Genomic DNA, 20625 nt, shown 5'->3' with positions numbered 1-20625 from the left:
ATAGCTAGAATATTAGACAAAAACAAAACTGGTAGACTGTTTATCCTGTCTGAGAAAGCCTAACGTTCTCTGTGGGTGTTGGCTCTCTCTCTTATCTGATTGCTGAGAAGCTCGCTTAAAGTGACCCACCAGATTAACTGGCAGAATCTCCCTAGCACCTATGGCCAAGGGAGCGAGGGTAGCAGAAGATGGTTTCACCAAGTAGATCCGACAAGCTTTCTCTCCATCCTTCTCTTGATTCAAGTTTTTCTGTCAACATGTTGCTAGAGACAGCGTTCTGGGCATGGGGTTTTCTATTCGAGGTGGGACTATAACATACAGTAGATCAACCTCCAGTTACAAATGTCAGAAAACCTAATCCATGCCGGTGTACGCAAAGGAGAAAATGCATAGTTTCACGTGACTGAGAAAGGAAGCTGCTAGCTTTAGGTGCAGATGAATACAGTTGCCCAGACAGTAGTGCCAGGATGCAGTTCCATCTTTTGGGTCGGCAGTGATTGTACTCTGAGGCTCAGTGGTATGGCAAGATGGATGCCAGCAGCTTCGAAGCTTACTTTCTCTCAGGTTCAAGGCCAGAAGGAAATAACAAAGTTGTCTTTTGCTACAGTCCCAGGATAGGTCTCAGTGGATATCATTAGTTCCGTTTGGTCATGTGACTATCCCTGAACCAATCCATATTGCCAGGGAAGTATAATATTCCAATTGACTGGGATGGAGCCCTGCCCAGATTTCAAGGACTGATAGATGGAAAGGGACAGTTCCCCAAAGAAAAATTCTAAGTTACTCCCAGAAGAGGGGGCAGAGGTACAGAATTCATCCTGAAGTCTCCCTTACTTTTTTTTCCTCAAGAAAATTCTTACTTCCCCTATGAATTAGGAGTAATGAAAGACAAAAACTGTCTGCTTCTCATTACACTGCAACCCTTATAATGCCTAGAACGTAACAGAAATTCAGAAAATGCTAATATTTATGCTGATCACCGGGTTTATAGATTGAGGTGACTTCTGTGTTTGACTAACTCATATAAGAATGTTAGAAATGATTCATATCTCATTTCGAAAATCATAATTTCAGTATGTGTTAATTTTGTTTTTGTCATATACAAATGCCACTTGATTACTGTTGCTCGTGAAGTTATTTGACTACCACATAATTTGAAATATGCCTGAAAAGCAAAGTAATGATAAGAGTTAGATCTGCAAAATGGTTCTTGGCAGGTTTGGTGGGCACTTGGGTCCAAAAAGGAAGCTTTGCTCGGGCATAGTTGCTAAAAGACCATTGCATGAAAATGGCCCTCAGCTGTCACAAAGTCTGAAGTTCAGCATGATCCGTGCTTAGGTGGCTTTCCTGTCATTATTCTCAGGTCTGCAATAAAATCATCTTTCTGATGAGCTTTGTGGGCAACTGTGGAACGTTCACCAGAGGCTACCGAGCCATGGTTCTGGATGTCGAGTTCCTTTACCATTTGTTGTATCTGCTTATCTGCGCCATGGGGCTCTTCGTCCACGAGTTCTTCTACAGTTTGCTGGTGAGTTCCTGGTGTGGAAAGATTTTACATGTTGAAAACTGGGAGTGACCTGTGACCTGTGTCTCATCACAGACCCCTCCTTTGGTGATTGGTATGTCTGGTCTAACATGAGGTCACATGCCTCATTTAGGGGATCTGGAGAGGAAAGCTCCCCAGGGAGCAGAGCAGCTAGTAGGAGAGTGGGAAGTGTGGGGTCATGATGCATGTGTGCATGTTGGACCTTTGACTTGTCAGTGACAGACAGTGACTAGAGTCTGGATCAGGGGATGTTTCCTCCACGTGCATCTATGTTTGCCTTGCTTTCTTGGACTCAGCCAGCACTTATTGAGGAGAATGTTGAGACCGTCATCTTCTGATAGTTCTCAAGGGACCCACTTCCCAGAGAGAACATGTAGTGATGGAATAAGAGTAGGAACTGTTTTCTAAGTCCCTAGATTCATGACAATGACCTCAGTAGATTTATTGGTCCAGGAGACCTTTTCACTGGAAGTGATTTTGTTCCAGTCTGAGCCAAGGGATTAATGTCTTGATACTCCATAAAATGAGTTGTTTCTATCACCTTCCTCCTGAGCAGGTTTTTAAATTATAGACCAAATATCTACTTACTCTCCTGTTATTAGAGGGAATCTAGACCGGTAGCGTTTTAGATAAGAAACCTTTGCCTGTACCTACATCAAGTGACAGGAAGCATAAAATTGACCTATCCCCCAGCAAAACCATCCATAAAGGGACTAGAAGTATTAAAATGTTAGTGAGGTTAAAAAATGATCAAAGCCTAAGTGTTAACTCAAAGTAAAGGACTTAACTTGCAAATAGCAGAGCAAGGAAAGATCTGGGAGGTGTCCTCCGTGTGGTCTCTGGGCTGGCTACTTAATTGCTCTGTGCCTCAGTTTCCCCATCTACAAAATGAGAACAAGCTGTCCCCCTCACATGGCGGTCACGGGGATTATGTGCAACTGTGCACGTCAGGGCCTTAGAATAGCACTACCACACGAGAAACACTTCGCAATTCTAGCTATTATTACAGTCTTTGTCATCGCTTACTTCCTCTGCCATCCAAAACACCATAAAGAATTCACCATTCAGGTCATCAGGATTAGCTCATTCCATTAGTGGTAGATGTTGGCAGGCGAGGGAAATGGATTCTTTTACCTCATTTTAAAATAGGTCTGGCTAGACTTTGAGGTTTTAGGCAAAGAGGTCTCTGGATGTACTTGCGATGGCCATTATGGAGCCTATTTTGGTCACTCTGTATCAGAAATCTTGAGAGCCCTGTGCATAGTTGTGAGCCCGTTTGTCTCCTGCAGTGATGTCCCTGGATAAGGATGTGGTTTTTGAGTCAGGGAGACCCCAGTCCTCCTGGGCATGGAGGCGGAGTTCAGTTGCAGATCTCTCCCATCCCAACTGAGGGATCTCTCCCAAGAGACAGGCGATTCTACATTTTATGTCCCATTGGCTTCGTTTCCTTCTCCATACATTCACGTCCTCTCCTTTTGGTGATTTGAAATGCCAGCCAGTGCCAGCGCCACATGTGGGGATGTTGTGGTAAGCCAGACTGATATCCTCCCTGCCCTCACAGGCCTCATGATCTGGAAAGTCATCGTTACTACCATTTACTGAACATTCACTGTGTGCTGTTCTCATAGAGTTTCTCACGGCGACTGCAGAGGTAGATAGTATCTCCAAATTACAGATGGTGAAACTGAGGCTTGGTGAGGTTAGGTGACTTACCCAGAGTCACCCAGGAAGTTGCCAGAGACCAGATAGTAGCTTAGCTCTGTCGACTGCCCAGTCAGTTCTGAAGCACAGCCCTGAAGTGCCTTTCACTGGAGCTTGTGGAGAAGTCCCTGCTCTGTGCAACTGGTATCTCACAATGCAGTCTGTACTCTGATGTCACAATGTAACCCTGAGCCTCCAGGGACACCTGAGCTCAGTTCCCTTGTAGAAAACGTGCTAGCATCAAACTAGATTGTGGCTACATGCCTCTCGTGTGTGCTTCTGGGCCTCGACTTGTCTCTGACCTCAAGTGACTTATTACTTTTGGTGTCAAAAGTGGTCTTTAATATGTTTACTGAGAAGTACAGACAGAATACTGAAACCATTCAAATCACTCCACAAGTAAGGCGAGCCTGTGACAGAGGGAGACAGACCCTCGGAAGGGAAAACCCACATGTCTGGGGTTGTGGAAGCACCACGCCAGCAGGCCGGAAAGGCACAGTGGGAGGGTGGGACCCCTGGACTGGCTGAACCTGGTCTCAGGCCCGCATCCAGGTGAATCCTTAGAAAATATTAACACCCTGAGACAAAAATGTGTGAAGTTCATAGATGGGCAGGAAACAGAAGAAATCCATATGGTCAGTAAACCCGGAAGAATGTTCATCCTTAATGCTGAACAAAGACCTGCTAATTAAGACAGCAGTGAGAGACTGAGCTGTGCCTGTGATGTATGGAAAGGTTCAGAGGCGTGAGCAGGCCCAAGCCTCATGTGGGGGCATCTCAGCAGGCACCGTCCTCTGACAGCCTGGACTCTCCAGTGCAGCCTTTCTGGAAAGCAGTGGGGCGGTGTAGTCTGTTAGAACAGTTAACCCGACAATTCCCTTTCTCGAAGTTCTCCAAAAAGAAATAACTGGACAAGTATGTATAGAGGCAAGTACAGAGGGTTCATCACAGTGTTGTTTTTAATGACATGCAATTGAAAACATCTTGACTATTTTTAAAAAGTAAAATATTTTGGTTAGGTAAACGGTGGTCTTTCCATGCACTGATATTCTAGGTGATTATTTTTGACGTGACAATGTTCATGATTTCTTGGTAAAAGAGGCTGACTGTATGCCAGTATTATGGTGTATTACGTAGGTTATATTTTTTCTAACGTAATAAAGGCAAAAGGAGAGAACTTGAGTCAATGTCTATAGATGGTGGAGTTACTGGTGATTTTTGTTCTTCTGTTTGCTTTTCTGTGTTTTCTAAGTTTTGTCCATTGAACACGTGTAATTTTCTAATTAGAAAATAGTTTTTCCTTTATAAAGTAATGCATATCCATTGTTTCAAAGCCAGAAGGTATAGATGAGTGAAAAAAAAATCACTTGTCGTGGTGGCCACATAATCTTAGAATTCTTAGCACACCCCTCCCAGAAGTGTCATTTTTTGATTGTCTGAAGTTGCTCTCACTTGCTGCTTCATAGTGGCTTGCTGGAAAATATTTAACCAACGTTAACAGCAGCATTAGCCTTTTATACTCTTAAAGTGGTGAAACACCTCTTCCTTGCTTCCTTCCTTTTAAGTACCCTCCTTTACCTGGTGCCCTTCATGCAGGTCTCAGGACACCAATTGGTGTTATGGAAGCAGAAGGGCTAATTGACCAGAAAATGAACTCAGATGTGAAACTATAAATTGGAAGGGACTTAGAGATCAGCTATTTCAGTCTGCTGATTTTACAGATGAGGAAACTGAGGTCCAGAGAGGTTACAGAGCTGGACCAACATCTTGCTACAAATTAAAAGCAGAGTGAGGACTCAAACCCTTGTTCCCTGACTCACTTAGCTGTGCAGTCATTCCCCAAAGCCATGTAGAGGCAGAACCTTCAGAAAATCCAATCAATGTCAGCACAGAGGCCAGATCAAAACTAGCTCCCAGGTCCAAGAATTAGCCCACAGAGTTCTCCTCCCTGTCTCTGTATTCTTCCTTCAGCCAAATAGCTGAAAAAAACAGCCATCAGCACCTCCATACCTAGAAACACCTATAGTCCAACTTCTTGCACAGAGCAAGTCTCTTAGCATAGGGCAAGCTTAGACTGTGAACCCACAGTGCACTTCAGGGGGTCTCTCATCCTCCCCTAGAGAGATGGGAGAAGTTTAAGCTTCCTCTTGTATTACCACCACCAGTGACCTTGCCAGGAACTGTGGGACCTTGGCCCAGTCCCTTCATCAGGAAATTATAATTACCATTTACCATGAAACACTCAGCACATAAGGTTGGCCGTACAGGATGTACCATACACATTATATACATCATGTAGCTTTTGTTCACTACAGCTCTCTGTCCTCATGTCTGCAGATGAGGAAACGGAGGCTCAGAGGGAAGGAAAAAGGACCTAGCCCACTGCTGTGATGTCCTCTGGTTGAGCTAAGATTTGCACCTCTTGACTCCAGAGTCCCCGCTGCCTGCACTGCCCTGTTGGGTGTGGCCTTCCCCATGAGACTCTGAACCTCAGGAGGACAAGGACCAGGGCTTGCCCAGTCTGGCTTCCAGAATGCCCCGCCCTTAGCGGAAGCTCACTAACTACTCCCTACATGAACACATGCTCATCACTCTCCTTGCCTTTGCCCGCTGCTGAAACTCACTGGTACCACCCTGTATTTGCTCCTTCCCCAGCACCTCTAAATCACTTGAAATTCCAACTGCTTCCCACCCTCCTTTCCTATGCTTATATTCTCCCAAGGCAAATATAAAGTGTTAAGATAATAGTAGAATACTTCTGAGTTTTTAAAAGGGTAAATTCTCTATAAGTCAAGTTGTCATTATGAAATACATAATGTACATACATACATGCATCTAATGTAGAGGCTTCTTAAAACCATCCCCTCGTCTTCTTTGTTTTTAAAGCTTTTTGATTTGGTATACAGAGAAGAGACTCTGCTTAATGTCATTAAAAGCGTCACTCGCAATGGACGGTCCATCATCTTGACAGCGGTTCTGGCCTTGATCTTGGTTTACCTGTTCTCAATAGTGGGCTATCTTTTCTTCAAAGATGATTTTATCTTGGAAGTAGACAGGTTGCCCAATGAAACAGCTCTTCCAGGTGAGTTTGAGTCTTCTCATCTTTTTTTAATGTTAAAAGAATATTTCTTAATTGTAAGTGAACTAAAGAGAATAATGATTTTAGCAATATAGGTATCTTCCCTAGCACTGAGAGCATGAATTCTCTTTTTTTTTTGTTTATTTTAGTTTTGAGACAGAGAGCTTGAGTCGGGAAGGGGCAGAGAGAGAGAGGGAATCACAGAATCCGAAGCAGGCTCCAGGCTCTGAGCCGACAGAGCCTGACACGAGGCTCGAACCCACAGACTGTGAGATCGTGACCTGAGCCGAAGTCGGCCGCCCGACCGACTGAGCCACCCAGGCACCCCATGGGAGCATGAATTCTGAATAGAGAGCTTAGTCCTCACTTTATTCAAAGGGTGGTAGGGCATATTGAATCTTGAGTGGGAGTGTCCAGAGTCTACACTTAATTTATTCTCTGAAATCATGTATTAAACTAATATGACTTATTCAAAAACAGTTTGACCATATACCTCAAAAGACAGGAGGGTGCATCCCTCTGGCTTGATAAATCTACTTCTAGGAATTGATCCTTAAAGGAAAAGTTCTGCCTGTGCATGCAGAAACGATGTGTATAGAAGAATGTTGATTCCATTGTGAAACTGGAAGCAGTTTAAACATGGAGTGTTTCATTAGACTGCAGACCCCGGGGGTGGCGCCCCTGCACTTAGGGCACATCTTTATACACCTTCAAAGAAAAGCAACCATAAAGATGTGGTGGGAAACTGCAGAATAATAATTATAACAGGATCTGTGTATATTTTTTGAAAATTAAAAAGCTCACATATGTCCTTTAAAATAAAGCTCACATAGGTCCTTTACAATATGGAAAAATATACCACCCCCCAGCAGTGGCTGTCTCTGGGGCTTGTTTACTATATGCATGTTTGACAGCGTGTATTATTTTTATGTGGAGCAAGAACAGTTTTGAGAATGAAACAAAGTGATTCTATACTTGAGTGAGTGATACTCAAGGGTTCCTTGGTGTCAGTTAAAATATTTTAATACCATTAAATGAAATGTTATTGATTTTTTATCAGGTAGCCAGAGGCCCTGAGTCCAAGGAACAAAGTAGAATTATTATCACCGGCTAAGCCAGGCAGCCTTGTTCTAAATGCTGCGTTCTTGGCATGTAATCCCAGCTTCCAAGTTGACACTGAGTGAAATTTCCTGCCAACCATCTTAGGGTTCTGAACTAAACTGGTCTGGACCTTGGATTTCCGCTCATGCCTGCCGATGCTTTTCTGTGCAGACTTGGTGTAAATCTTGCTGAAGTCTGTACGCTCAGTAGTATTTATTGAAGAGTTTCAGCTGTGTGTCTTTAAAGTTGGAGAGGTGCTATTTAAGTGCGATATTTCTAGTAAGCCTACAGGAATTGACATTTCTGGCTTCTTTCCCATCCAGATCACCAAATGAAAGTGTAAATTGCATCTCTGCCTTGAATTTATATGCAGGAATGTAGGGTGTTATTTATGTAAAGAATTGTTTAATCAGCCGTGAATTGGGGACTTCAAACATTTTAACCATATGCTGCCAGATTGTTCATCATAAAATTTCCTCTCTCTCCCAGAAGCCGGCGAGAGTTTGGCAAGCGAGTTCCTGTACTCTGACGTGTGCAGGGTGGAGACTGGGGAGAACTGCTCCTCTCCTGCACCCAAAGAAGGTAGGACCGTGTAGCCTTAGGCCTCACATTAGTGACAGGCTCCTTTGGCAGCTGAGATGGCGCACATGACATTGGAAACAGATGGAAGCAGCTTTACTCTTGAGAAGTAAAGGCCAGTAGCAAAGGGGAAAGACTGGGAGAGAGGAGGGAGATGAAAGGGGGAAAAAAGTCTACGTGGAAAGAAAATATCTGCTTCATTAATTCAGCCACTATTTCCTGGATGCCCTCTGGTTGCCAGGGACTGTGCTGTCCTCTAAGATCCACCAGGGCAGAAGGGGAGGCAGGCAGGCAGGCACCTCGCTGCTCACTGGAGAGTATGCTAAATGCTAGGAATAAGGATCCAGCCTGATACTGGAGTAAGAGTATCACCAAGGAGGTGATAGCTAAACTAAAATGGTAAAATCTTGAACAAAGGAGGATGGGTAGGTGTTCCAGTTAGAGGGAATAAGGTGTCCAAAGACTTGGAGGTAGAACATACCGTGTTGAGGGAGATAATGATCATGAGGAAGAGGAGTAGTAAGAAATGAAGCCAGATAGGTCATCCAAAGGCCAGATCACGAAGGATCTTACATGTTAGGCTAAAAAGGTTAAACTACATCCAAAGGATGAATGGAAGTTGTTGAAAGCCAGGATTGATCTGTGTTTTTAGCAAGACCATTATCACGGCAACTGGAGAAAAGAACAACGTAGGCAGCAAGACATGTTCTTCCTCCAAACATGATTAAGAATGAATGTTCACCGTCCAATATAAAGTGATTTATCCAGAGGACCTGCTGTAAAACATTGCTGGATTTAGCCAGTGAGGAGCTTGAGTCCTGTGGGATTACCCTCAGCTGAGAGATGAGGTGCTCATGACTCAGAGTATTAAGCAACTTATCTAAGGTCAAACGCCTGTTCAAAGCTGGGACGGGGGTTTAAAATCGACAAGGATAGGGAGTATTGTAGATTTGAAACAGGGAAGGGCATTTGTGATTTGGCTTGAGAAACCAGCAGGGGTTGTTGATAAAAATAGAATTGCTTTTGAAAGAAAGTATTTGACACGCGATTCCTTAGTTTTATTGTTTATTCAGTCTTAAAATCATGGTATGTCTTTTCCACATGCTGTAAATCTGTTGTTTCTCACCACGTTCATAGAGCTGGTCCTTGCAGAAGTGACGGAGCAAGACAAAGAGCACACGTGTGAGACTCTTCTGATGTGCATTGTCACGGTGCTGAGTCACGGGCTGAGGAGCGGGGGCGGAGTAGGAGATGTGCTCAGGAAGCCATCCAAAGAGGTAGCTGGATCCTAAGGGGAAGGCAGAGCGGAGGTTAGGGTGGGGGAGGTAGCTAGATCCCCAGGGGAAGGCGGAGCTGAGGGGCGGGGGTAGCTGGATCCCCAGGGGAAGGCAGGGCTGATGGGGGTGGGGAGCACCGGGCACAGAGAGCTTACGTGTAATCCGAAGACAGGGCAGAGCTCGAGTAGTGATGAGGAGACATGCGGAAGCAGCTAGTTGAGGCTTTTCTCATCTGCGTCCAGGCCCTTAGTGTTACTGGTGCAGGGAAACCCGCTGTGGGGCCGGGGTGGCTTCGGCACCCCACGCCGTGTACTGGAATGCTTGTGCAGGGCTGGGTCCAGCCTGCCTGGACACATCGCCCAGACACCGTAGATCCCAGGCAGCTGCTCTCATGCACATGCCACACAATACTTGCAGAACTGACAGTCTGGACAAAGGGCGTGAGAAGGGACACAGTTGTGACTTTTCAAGTTTGATGCCCAATTTAACCTGTGACAGAGCAGACTGGTAGGGTGAGGGTGAGCCCTGAATGTTGGGCACGTCGAGTCCTCCTCCTTCCCGCCTGAGCTCTGCGGGCCAAAGGACGGTGGGGTCATGTTGCTGATTGCGACACCTCTTTTCCAGGAGCCCCTCTTTGCTGCCAGAGTAATCTATGACCTCTTGTTCTTCTTCATGGTCATCATCATCGTCCTTAATCTGATTTTCGGGGTCATCATTGACACCTTTGCTGACCTGAGAAGTGAAAAGCAGAAGAAGGAGGAGATCTTAAAGACCACGTGCTTTATCTGTGGTGAGTGTGGCAGCCAGCCTCAGCAGGGAGGCGCGGGCTCTCTGTGGGAGAGGTGCTGCTGCCTCCTCTAATGCCTCCGCCCTTGGCCTTGGGTGGACCTGACTCTGCCTCTGTTCTGCTGGGAGGTGTTTGGAGTGCCAGTCGATTCCCTGCAAGGGCCAGTGCCACTTTGTTTTAAGAAACAAAACTTGGGGTGGCAGAGATGGGAACTGCACATGGTTTGAAATGAATGTGGCTTGCGGTCTTCTGTTTGCTGGGCCATCAAGCATCTCTTAGTCCCACCAAAGTAACTGGAATGGAGATCTCTGATCCAGTTCCAGCCTGTGGATGTCTTCACTGCAGACGGTATCCAGCATTAGATGTACGAATATTCCCCTTAGAGTGTATGGTGAAGGTGTTCAGAGCCTGGGTGCAAGAGTCAGACCTGGGTTCTGATTAAGTTACTACTGCTTAGTAGTCCTGTAATCTTGGTGTAGTCACTTCAGTTCTCTGAACTTGGATTGCTCATCTGTGAAATGGGTACAATAATATGTTACTGCCCTGCATCATTGTGGGGCTAAGAGAGCTAGTTTATGTAACACAGCTAGCACAGAATCCGCACATTGTAGGCACTCGATGATGAGTAGTAAACTGTGACAGAAGAGAGGTACGGGGGTACCCAAGAAACAACGGTCACTATCACTACAGAAAAGTATATGTAAATGTAAACTAACCATGTAGGGATCTGGGAGCTGAGTAGTCATTTCAGGATTATTCATAATATAGTTACTGGATATATAAATTTCCTGTTGGTACATATGCTCACAAAATGAGCATTTTCCATTTGAAAACTTAAATCTTTGCTTTTTTGCCCCCTTAAAACTACTTAAAGTCTTTTGTTTTGAAATAAGTCCAGACTTACAGAAAAGTGATTAGAGTAGTACAAAGAATTCCTATATACTCTTCAACCAGATTCCCCAGATGTTAAATGTTTTAACATTTGCTTTGTTCGTACACACAGTTTTTCTGAACAGCTTAGATTGGCTGGCATGATGCATCTTTATCCCTCAATATTTCAGTATATATTTCATAAACAAGAACCTACACATACACACACACACACACACACACACACTGGCAGTATAGTTATCAAAGTTAGGGAATTAACAGATATTGTATTATCACTCAATCTGCAGACCCTATTCAGATTTCACACTTCATCCCAGAAATGTCCTGTACAGCAAATGAAAGCCCAGGTCACGTCATTGCATTCAGTTGTCATGGCTCATTAGCTTCCAGTGACATTTTTTAAGAGTTTGGTCACTTACTGTATAGAATATTCTCAGTTTGGGTTTCTCTGATGTTTCCTTATGGTAGAATTGGGGTTATACATTTTTTTGGTAGGAACATCAAAGAAATGTGGGATTTTCTCTGCAGTGCATCATTTCAGGAGGCATGAGATGCCCACTCGTCTTATAACCAGTGATAAGAACTCTGATCACTAAATTAAGCTGATAATTTCCAAGTTTCTCCACTAAAAGTTAGGACTTTTCTCTTTGTAATTAAGAAACATTTTATGGAGAGATACTCTTGAGACCACCTGAATACCCCAGCTCTTTCTCAAAGTAAACATTAATGCACTAGCTTTAATGTCCACGGATGACTCCTGCCTGAATCTTTTATTAGGAATGGCTCTCCAATGATGGCTTTCTCGTTTTATTATTTCTACATTTGTTAAGTGTCTTATTCCTTTAAGAAATACCTTTCTCTCCTCATTATGTACATATACTGTATATGTGTTAGTACTTTTGAATTTGTAGCAACATGGATTCCTGTATGTTTATTTTATTTATTTATTTTTTTAATCTTTTTTTTTTTTAATTTATTTCTAGGAGACAGAGAGAGACAGCGTGAGCAGGGCAGGGTCAGAGAGAGAGGGAGTCACAGACTGAAACAGGCTCCAGGCTCTGAGCTGGCAGTCAGCACAGAGCCCGACGCGGGGCTCGAACCCACAAACCGCAAGATCGTGACCTAAGCGAAAGTCGGACGCTTAACCGACTAAGCCACCCAGGCGCCCTTCCTGTATGTTTATTTAACCCAATGGATTATAATCCTTCAGGGTCATTATTTGTTTTAATACTCAGATTGCCCCAGATTTGTCCAGTGAGAGGCCGTTCAGTCTGGTTTCTGGTCTGTCATGGCACCATAATTTTGTATGTACTCCTTACTTTTTTAGTGACACGAGCCGTTCCAGTTCAAGCTTAACTTGTACTGCCCTGGCCCAGCCCCGGTATCACCTATTTCTCCAAAAAGTCCTGGTTCTTTTTAGTGGAGAAGAGTATTTAGAAGCAAAGATCTGGGGACCAGGAGTGCTCATTTCTGCTGCGGTGCCACTGCTGGTGGGGTGATTAGGTTGCGGATCAGGAGCACACATGTATATGCAAACACCTGGGTGCCTGTATACACATACATATGTATCCACACACTTCTGTATCCATTTCTATATACACATGAAAAAGGATGCGTTCATACCCATAGCTCTAATTCCAACTGAGCATTACGGTGTTCATCTTTCTCCCTTTTCATATTTGTGCTCCCTTCTTTGATAGTGAGAAATCTGGCTCCCATGATACACCATGTATCTCTTTGACCGATCCAAGAATACACAGAAACTAGTCTCACAGTTGCTCACCCAGACCTCTGCAAAACGAAAACTTAACAGCTAGAGTTCAAGATGTGCTTAAGGTTCTTTTTGTCCTCATTCTGTCTCTTCCAAAACCTTTTAACAAGTGTACATTTTGGCATCTCCCTGGGAGAAGGGACCGCACATTCACTGGTTGCTTGCTATGCGTGAGCAAGTCACACCTGTGCTCATATAAGCCCGAGCACTCCTGGAATGCAGATAGCAGTCCCCTGGTCCCTGACGAGGCAACTGAGGCACGTGGAGACTAAACAGTGACTGGTAAGGGGCAGAGGTGGGACTCAGGCCCAAGTCCATCTCTCTCACATCTTGTGTCTTCCTGCTGTGACGTAAAAGGGAACGCATGTAGAAGGCCAACAGAATCCAACTCTCGACAAAGATGGGAGCTGGAACCACAGCCTCCTCTCTGGACAGCTCTCTCACGGATTTTTCTAAACCATGGCCGCTCACTTGGGGCTGGGGGCTCTCTGTCTCTCCTTAGGCTTGGAAAGAGACAAGTTTGACAACAAGACTGTCACCTTTGAAGAGCACATCAAGGAAGAACACAACATGTGGCACTATCTGTGCTTCATCGTGTTGGTGAAGGTGAAGGACTCTACGGAGTACACAGGGCCCGAGAGCTACGTGGCAGAAATGATCAAGGTGAGCAGGAAGCCCCTCGCGCAGGGGCCGGCCAGTAGGTCTGTCCTCGCGGCTGGCGGCCCGGTGCTGGGAGCCAGCGGGCAGGTCACACCCCAGAAAAGCAACATCTCACGTTTACGGAGCTCTTACCACAGTTGAGGTATTAAACTCTAGAACTTTGTGGGTCCTCTCAAGTGAACTTCAGAAGCACCAGACAGGTGGTATCATCCCCATTTTAAAGGAGGAAACGGTGAGGCTCTAAGAGGTTCGCACACAGCTGCCTAGCTGGGGTTTTCACCCAGATCTAACTCCATACCCTGATTTCCCATCTCTGTGTACTCAGCCTCTTTTCCTCATTAGAGATGCTTTTCTTGTTTCTCTTTAAATAAGACCTGGTCCTAAGAGATCGCTTTTAAAAATGATCGGTCGATGTAATTCAGCATGGTTTGTTTGTTTGGCCTTGGCCTAGTCTTTCTGGGAGATGCTTTGCTAATCATCATAAAGGGATCGTATGACAGAGGAATTGGAGTCCCAAATTAATCTTGCTGCTGTTGGGGAGCGTGACGGCCAAGTCCTGGGAGGAAGGGAAGCTGCTGCGGGTTTCCGGAGTGCTCTTCTCTGTCAGGGCTTTGTGGAGGCACAAAATGTGTGCCAGGGGAGTCCCGGGCCAGCTGTCCTTTCATACCTGTGGTTTCTGAACTTTGTTAAAACGTTCGGGGGTCTCAGTAAAGTAAGGAGGTATGAACTGTGAAGTCTGGGGAGCCGTTGTGATTTTTCACTAGCTCATTTGGGGGAGAGGGAGCCGTTAGCTCTGAAGAAAGACGACACAGTTCATTGACTCTCCTTCCAGTTGCCAAGGACTTAAGCACTCAGCCTGATAATGAGTTATCCTAAATGAACCCTTCTGTGTTTTTTATGCAGATGTGATTTTAAAGCTTTTTATCTAAAGAAATCTCAGGTGATGTCTGTTCACATAAATATCACCATATGCAGTCGATGCAGCCAGGCTTGCACATTTATTGCTGGCAGGTCAGCAGTCACATGGCAATATTCTTGAACCCCCATTTGACACCAGGTCAGAGGACTCTGCAGGTTCTGGGGGGCTTTCTGGGGACACTGTGCCATCTGTACCCTTGAGGTCCTTGAAGTCTAATCCCATGCTTCTAGAACTTCAGTACACCCCTAAACCATCTGGAGACAGTCTGGAGTTTTGACTCTGATCTAGCAGGCACTGTCTGGACTTGGGGTGGGGCGCTTCTGCAAGCTTCCAGGGGAGGCCCAGGCTGCTGGTTGGTGGATTGTGCTTGGAGTAGTAAGAATCTAACCGAAGAGACATAACAGATGCAGATTTAAGAAATGATGCTCTAAACTGGTGCTGTGAGTACTGAGGATGGGTATTCCTTATATTCTGTAAGTATTTAGCACTTTATGGCTTGTAAAGCTCTTTCACATCTTTTACTGTGTTTGTAATGAAAATTACCTTAAGTGGGGAACCAATCCGAGAGAACTTGGAGGTTCTCTGCAAGAGAAACAGATGAGGTTTGACAGCGGAGATGACTTTTAAAGGGGTTTTGAGACAGAGTCATACATAGCAGAGGGGAAGAGAAAAAAATGAACACAGAGGAAGGAGAAAAAGACACAAGTTCCAGAATGTGGTTGATAAATATTCTTACAGATGAAAGCCAGGCTCGGGGTTAGGTAGCTTGGCCAGAAAGAGCTCAGAAGAAGCCAACTAGGGTGCATGCGCAGGGTCGGGGACTGGGCCACAGCCACATTAGACAGCAGACTAGGAGACGGCCGATGGCACTGGGCCGGCTGGGTGCGGGGTCAGTCTTTAAGATTAGGAATTCCGATGGTGGCCAGTGCAGACTCTCCATTAGGTCTCCCGGGTCAGGACACATTAACTGAAAAGTTCTCAGCGCCTTTCTTTTCCTCCAGTTGTTGACATTGCCAGATGAAGACATTCTGTCAGCAAGATGCTGACAGACCCATCTGCACACACACAGAAGTAGCTTCATTTGCATTAAGTCCTGTAACGCAGAGGGGAGAGGACCTCTAGTTTTTACCTCTGTCACACATCCTTTTTCTCCCTAACTTTGTTTGCTTCTCCCAAAAGTGTTAGTGTCCCATCTTTAAATCTTCAGGGGCCAGTTTTAAAGTTTTCCGTTAATCCCCTTACTTTACAGTCACAGAAAAGTCCAGTGCACTTTTAGGTTTCTGTCTCAATCACAAAGGCTTAACAGGGCCTTGTGAGCCGTCACCTGGTGAGGATTAAGGGCCGGAAGTCACCATGCAGCCTGCTCAGAGCCCACTGCTCAGAGCCCACTGCTTGGCGATGCTTTGAAAAACCCAGCGTTCAGTGTGCTTTCCTCATCCACATCATTCTTATAAATTGTACAAGAACTTCTTGTCAAAAGGCCTAAAAATATGTAGCATCAAAAGATTCTTAACTCTGAAATGTCAGAGTTGCTGAGGAACCAGACATTTCCTGCCCTTAGTGAGGGCTCAGGGAAGCGTTAGATCCACTGGCTGAAAGGCAGTGCCTTTTACCAACACCATTTTCCATGGTGTCTAGTGTTGAAGTCCCACTCACTCCTGCTGGGGACTCCCTGGGGAGTACTGGCCACAGGAGGTTCGGTCGTGGGGGGGCAGGCTGCATGCCCATGTGGTGGACCCGTTCACTCATACCCTGCAGAGGCAGCCACAGCCAGGAGAGGGGGTCCTCTCAATATTCCCCCTGAGGAGGCAGGCACCCTGCCCTCCACCCAGGGAGGAAAAGCCAGGTGATTTCTCTGAGAAGCCAACTCTATTACTCCTGGATCAAGGAGAGCGAAGGGCGGCTACGCGTGTCAGATGCGGGAAGGGTCAGCTTGCCGCTCACCTACTCTTTCGCTTACTTCATGTCCCAAAAGATCTCAAAGAGACAGGCTCTTCTGGGACTTGGGTTTCTCAGGAAAACCACTGGCTGGAGGCCGGGGGTGTTTAGCTCTCCCTCAGCTCGTGAATTAAGATCCCAGAGGCTCATTAAGAACTGTGCAGTACCAGCTGCCTATAGAGAACCCAAAGCCCTGAGCAGAAGAGGCCCCAGGTGGTCAGTAAGGAGGGAGAGGAGCTTCACAGCTGCCCTGAAAACACTCCCTGCAGACAGCGGGGTCAGGGATGGTGAAGAGGTTTTCATCTCAAAAAACAAGGAAACCGTGCACTTCTTGCCGTCTCTGGAGGGAAAGAAGGAGCGTGTGAAGAACCTCTGTCTCACGGTAGAGGACTCAGCAGCCACATGTTCACCCACAGATTAACTGTCATCTAAACAAAAGAGAAGATGGTGTATTCTCTTCTCTCTCCTTCTGGTCTTGCCCTCTCTCATTTCAGCAGATGTGAGGCTATCCCTGGCAAGGCCAAGGCCAGGCTGATGCCTCCCACGAAGTCCTCCTTCCCTAAGCATTGGATTTAGAGGCAGGGAATCCAAGATGTGAGTTTCAACTCTGCTCCTTCCCAGCCATGTAGCCCCAGGAAGTAAGGGGACTTCCCTGACCTGACCGGAGTTACTGTCTGTAAGTGGGGTTAACACCACCTCACACGTCCACTGCGTGGTGGGAATGAGACGAATGTGGGGAACTCGGGGGTGGATGACAGAAGGGCCAGATGGACAGACAGAGCAGTCAGCAGGGAGGCAGAGCGCAGTGCTGACAGAGAGCTGACGCAAGCATCGCGTCCTACACTTCCACGGCTGTGGAAGATGTCTTGGCTGTTGGCACACTGTTGCTTAGAAAAGTCAGAATGGGCATCCTGACTCTAAGAAGTTCCTCCCGTGGAAAATTCCGGCTTCTTCCTCGCTCTTGAATTTAACTTAAGTGTTCTTCAGTGTTGGGATAGGACAAAGCTGACAGTCCGTCGAAGTGGCCTCCATACCTGTGACTAAACACACAATCCGTGTGTTGAGAGCTGTCCTCCCCTCCCATCCACAGCCCAGGACAAGGGGTTCAGGTCACAGGGGGAGCGGCCCCTGAGCTCTGTATGTTAGATTCTGTCACGATCAGACTTGGGTCCCTGGTAGATTTGTCCCTCGAGTCCGCGCATGTGACCGGCAGCGGGGCTGTAGTTGGTGCTGCAGTGGGAAAGCGAGGCCTCCCCTGTGGCTGCACAAATCTCCCGATGCCACTCCTCCTAGAGATGCAGTCTCAGATTCGTTGACTCAGGCCCCAGACAGGGCTGTACTTTCAGAGAAATGTGACTACGGAGTGACCTCACTTAGCCCTGGCAGTTCAAGGCAAGAGAAAAAACCCTGAGTTTCCTTCCTCTCCCCATAGAAACTTGATTCTGGTGCTACCATGTGAAGTTTTAGTGATAGCCTTTATGATAAGCAAAGTTTTATCAGCCCTGAACTACATTTAAATGTTCCCAATAATTTATGTAGCAGACTCTTTCATTTTTTTTTTAATGTTTGTTTATTTTTGAGAGAGCAGGGGAGGGGGAGAGAGAGAGAGGGAGACACAGAATCTGAAGCAGGCTCCAGGCTTTGAGCCGTCAGCACAGAGCCCAACGCGGGGCTCGAATTCACGAACCCCTGAGACCATGACCTGAGCCAAAGTCAGACACTTAACTGACTAAGCCACCCCGGCGCTCCTGTAGTGCACACTTTTTTTAAATAATTCAACACTCTTTGACTTTTCTCCACTGCTGACTGAAATGAGAATGTGTTAGTCCATAGATATTGATACAATCAGATATATTTAACCTGGATAAGTGGTAAATTAGTTGTATCTTTGCCTGAAGGAATTTAAATACTGCACAGTGGGCATATTGTAGCTACAAGATCAAATACACAATTCCCAGCGAAGATTCAGCAGCCCAATTTTCTGTGACAGTCAAGCTCAGGAGGAAAGCCGGTGCTTCCTTTGTTAAGCAGACTAAGTTATTCTTGAAAGTTAGACACTCCAGGAACATGAAGGAGGAGGACTGGTAAAGACCAAACTATAACTTAAGCAGGTAGCATCTATTTTATTAATTACATCTACATTTCCCCTCTGTACTTAGAATTCTATCTTGAAAAATAAGTTTTTGCGTGAATGGCAGGGTGATAAGATAGAATATTGTTCGTCCAGTTTCAACATCCCCTGCTAGCTGGAGCTGCTCTGGACCCTTCTCTTCTCCCAGATGGCACGTTAACTGCACCCTGGGCCAGCGGGGGAGAACCTTCTCCCACCACAGCCTGAGTGTCCTGAGAAAGCCTGCTGCTTCCAGAGGAGTGGACCGTGCTGCGCTTTGCCGTACCAAGGGCAGACTGGATAATAACTCTGATAATAGGTCATGTTTAATCATTACACACTGAAATAAATGCTTTGTACGCATGATCCCATTTAAGCCCCATAACAGCACTGTGGATAGCACTACTACCATTTTACAGATGGGAAACTGAGGCTCAGAAAGGTTGAGCAGCTCCTCCAGGGTCACCCTGCTAGGAAGGGCTAGCGCTGAGGTTCAAATCCAAGTCTGCTGCACCAGAACCCACCCCAGGGCTGTCCTGACCTGTATATAAACACTGTGGTTCCCTCTGCGTTCACACACAGGCCTCGGGGTCAAGAACCTGCAGCTGTCGGTCAGGCTGAATCTGGTTTTCCTGCCTTGGACTGGCTCATCTCCCAGCTGCCTCCTTCCATCTCAATGGTGCTGAATTAGCCACCTTCCAAGAGGCAAGGCCCAGCAAAGGCCCCACTGCCGGCAGGGAGAAGGGTGGGGAAGACCCCCTAAGGGATGCTGACTGGCATAAATCAACGAGATAGAAGCTCTGTGCAGTAGGTGGGCGTTAATTCTCTGAGCTGCCACCAGCACTGCTAGTTAGGGAACCACCTTGAATCAAATACTACAGGGAGTTCTAGAAACGACTGGAGTTCAGGAAAGGCACAGCCACCTCTTGCAAAGGGTATATCTGAAAAATGTGTTAATTCTAACTTGGTAAAATCTGATAAACCTCATTACCCTCACATGAGCCTGAAACAGGGAATGCTTGTTCCTTTGGTGGCCATTATTTGAGGGGAGAGAAGTGTCTAAGGTAAAGGGGAGGGAAAATTCACCAGAACCATAGACAGACGGGCTTCCACACCCGGATGACTCATCTGAATGGTTAGAACTCCCTGATAATTAGAGTGTCTGATCCATCATCCTTTAAGCCTGGTGCTGACTTTTTCTCACAGTGAGGATAGACCATGCTCTCCCTCCCTCCCTCTCTTCCTCCCTCCCTTCCTCACATGTGCTCTCACACACTATTCCACTAGAGATTTCCCAGTTTGTTCTAGCTCATATGAATTCACTTGACCTCTTCAGACACTAGTTGTACAGGGATATAAAAGCAAAGAAACCATCTTTTAAATCAAAAGCAGTATCATGGCAGCCAGTGAATGTATCACATAGGAGGGCAGAGTCCAGGAGCCTTCACTCCTGGAAAATGCTTTGCTTGAAAGCCTTTTTTCAATTTGCATCAAAAACCATGTAAGAGGTGGCTCAGTCGGTGAAGTGTCTGACCCTTGATTTCGGCTAAGGTCATATCTCAGGATTCACGAGATCAAGCTCCATGTGGGGCAACATGCTGACAGCGCAGAGCCTGCTTGGTATTCCCTCCCTCTCTCCCCCTCCCTCTCTCCCTTTCCCTCTCTCTCTCTCTCTCTCTCTCTCTCTCTCTCTCTGCCTCTTCCCTGCTCACTACCATGTGTGCACATGCTTGCTCGCTCTCAAAGTAAGTAAACGTTTTAAAAAACAAGTATGAAGGAGCTCTTTTTGCTAGAAAGTATCTCCTGGTTGTTTTCCAAGCAAAGAAATTCTATTAGCAAATAAAGCACTAGTAAAAATCTATGAGGAGACACTGCAAGAAGATTCAAAAGCTATAGGGCATCTGGCCTTAGCACTCGTGTTTATCTGTATTCGCTAAGAAGACACAGGAAGCAAGCATGGTCAGAAAGCAATGTGTTAGCAAGGGCAGAAGATCAAACTAGGAACTGAATTACCTACATGTCACCGACTTCTTTTAAAAGGGGAAATGACCCAAGTCTTGCACCTTTCTTGACCCAAGAGAGAGCCTTGGTGCTAGAAAAGCCACAGAGGCACTTTTCAAAGTGAGGGCAGCAGCTTTCTGTCCGAGGAGCTGCATGAAGGACCAAAGGAAATAACTCGGGACAGAAGTGGAGACCAAGAATTACTTGTTTTTCATAATCAGATAAGAGCCAGGTCCTGGACATCTGCTGGCAGGGGATCCTGGCA

At 46.0% G+C, this 20625-nt stretch overlaps 1 protein-coding gene and 2 long non-coding RNA genes across 7 annotated transcripts in view; 1 reads left to right on the top strand and 2 right to left on the bottom strand.

Moving 5' to 3' along the window:
- ITPR1 (inositol 1,4,5-trisphosphate receptor type 1) overlaps window positions 1-20625 on the top strand; it is a 331759-nt gene that overhangs the window by 291991 nt on the left and 19143 nt on the right. For all 5 annotated transcript variants that reach the window (XM_077763745.1, XM_077763742.1, XM_077763744.1 and 2 more), the window contains 6 exons: window positions 1364-1528; window positions 6134-6329; window positions 7917-8009; window positions 9144-9283; window positions 9908-10073; window positions 13235-13395. In XM_077763745.1, coding sequence (XP_077619871.1) covers window positions 1364-1528; window positions 6134-6329; window positions 7917-8009; window positions 9144-9283; window positions 9908-10073; window positions 13235-13395 — 921 coding nt within the window. The remainder of the gene's footprint in view (window positions 1-1363; window positions 1529-6133; window positions 6330-7916; window positions 8010-9143; window positions 9284-9907; window positions 10074-13234; window positions 13396-20625) is intronic.
- Window positions 1063-3349, bottom strand: LOC144231308 (uncharacterized). The gene is made up of 2 exons (XR_013335041.1): window positions 3260-3349; window positions 1063-1536 (listed from the first exon to the last, which is right to left on the bottom strand). It is a non-coding gene; the product is annotated as an uncharacterized LOC144231308 (long non-coding RNA).
- The window catches only part of LOC144231305 (uncharacterized), a 49669-nt gene continuing 38264 nt past the window's right edge, over window positions 9221-20625 (bottom strand). The window contains exons 6-7 of the long non-coding RNA XR_013335036.1: window positions 9439-10581; window positions 9221-9294 (exon numbers count right to left, since the gene is read on the bottom strand). This is a non-coding gene — a long non-coding RNA (uncharacterized LOC144231305). The remainder of the gene's footprint in view (window positions 9295-9438; window positions 10582-20625) is intronic.

The sequence above is a fragment of the Crocuta crocuta genome, unplaced genomic scaffold (assembly GCF_008692635.1).
Source record: "Crocuta crocuta isolate KB4526 unplaced genomic scaffold, BGI_CrCroc_1.0 scaffold184, whole genome shotgun sequence".
Lineage (NCBI taxonomy): Eukaryota > Metazoa > Chordata > Mammalia > Carnivora > Hyaenidae > Crocuta > Crocuta crocuta.
This window is presented reverse-complemented; position numbering and strand designations above follow the sequence as displayed.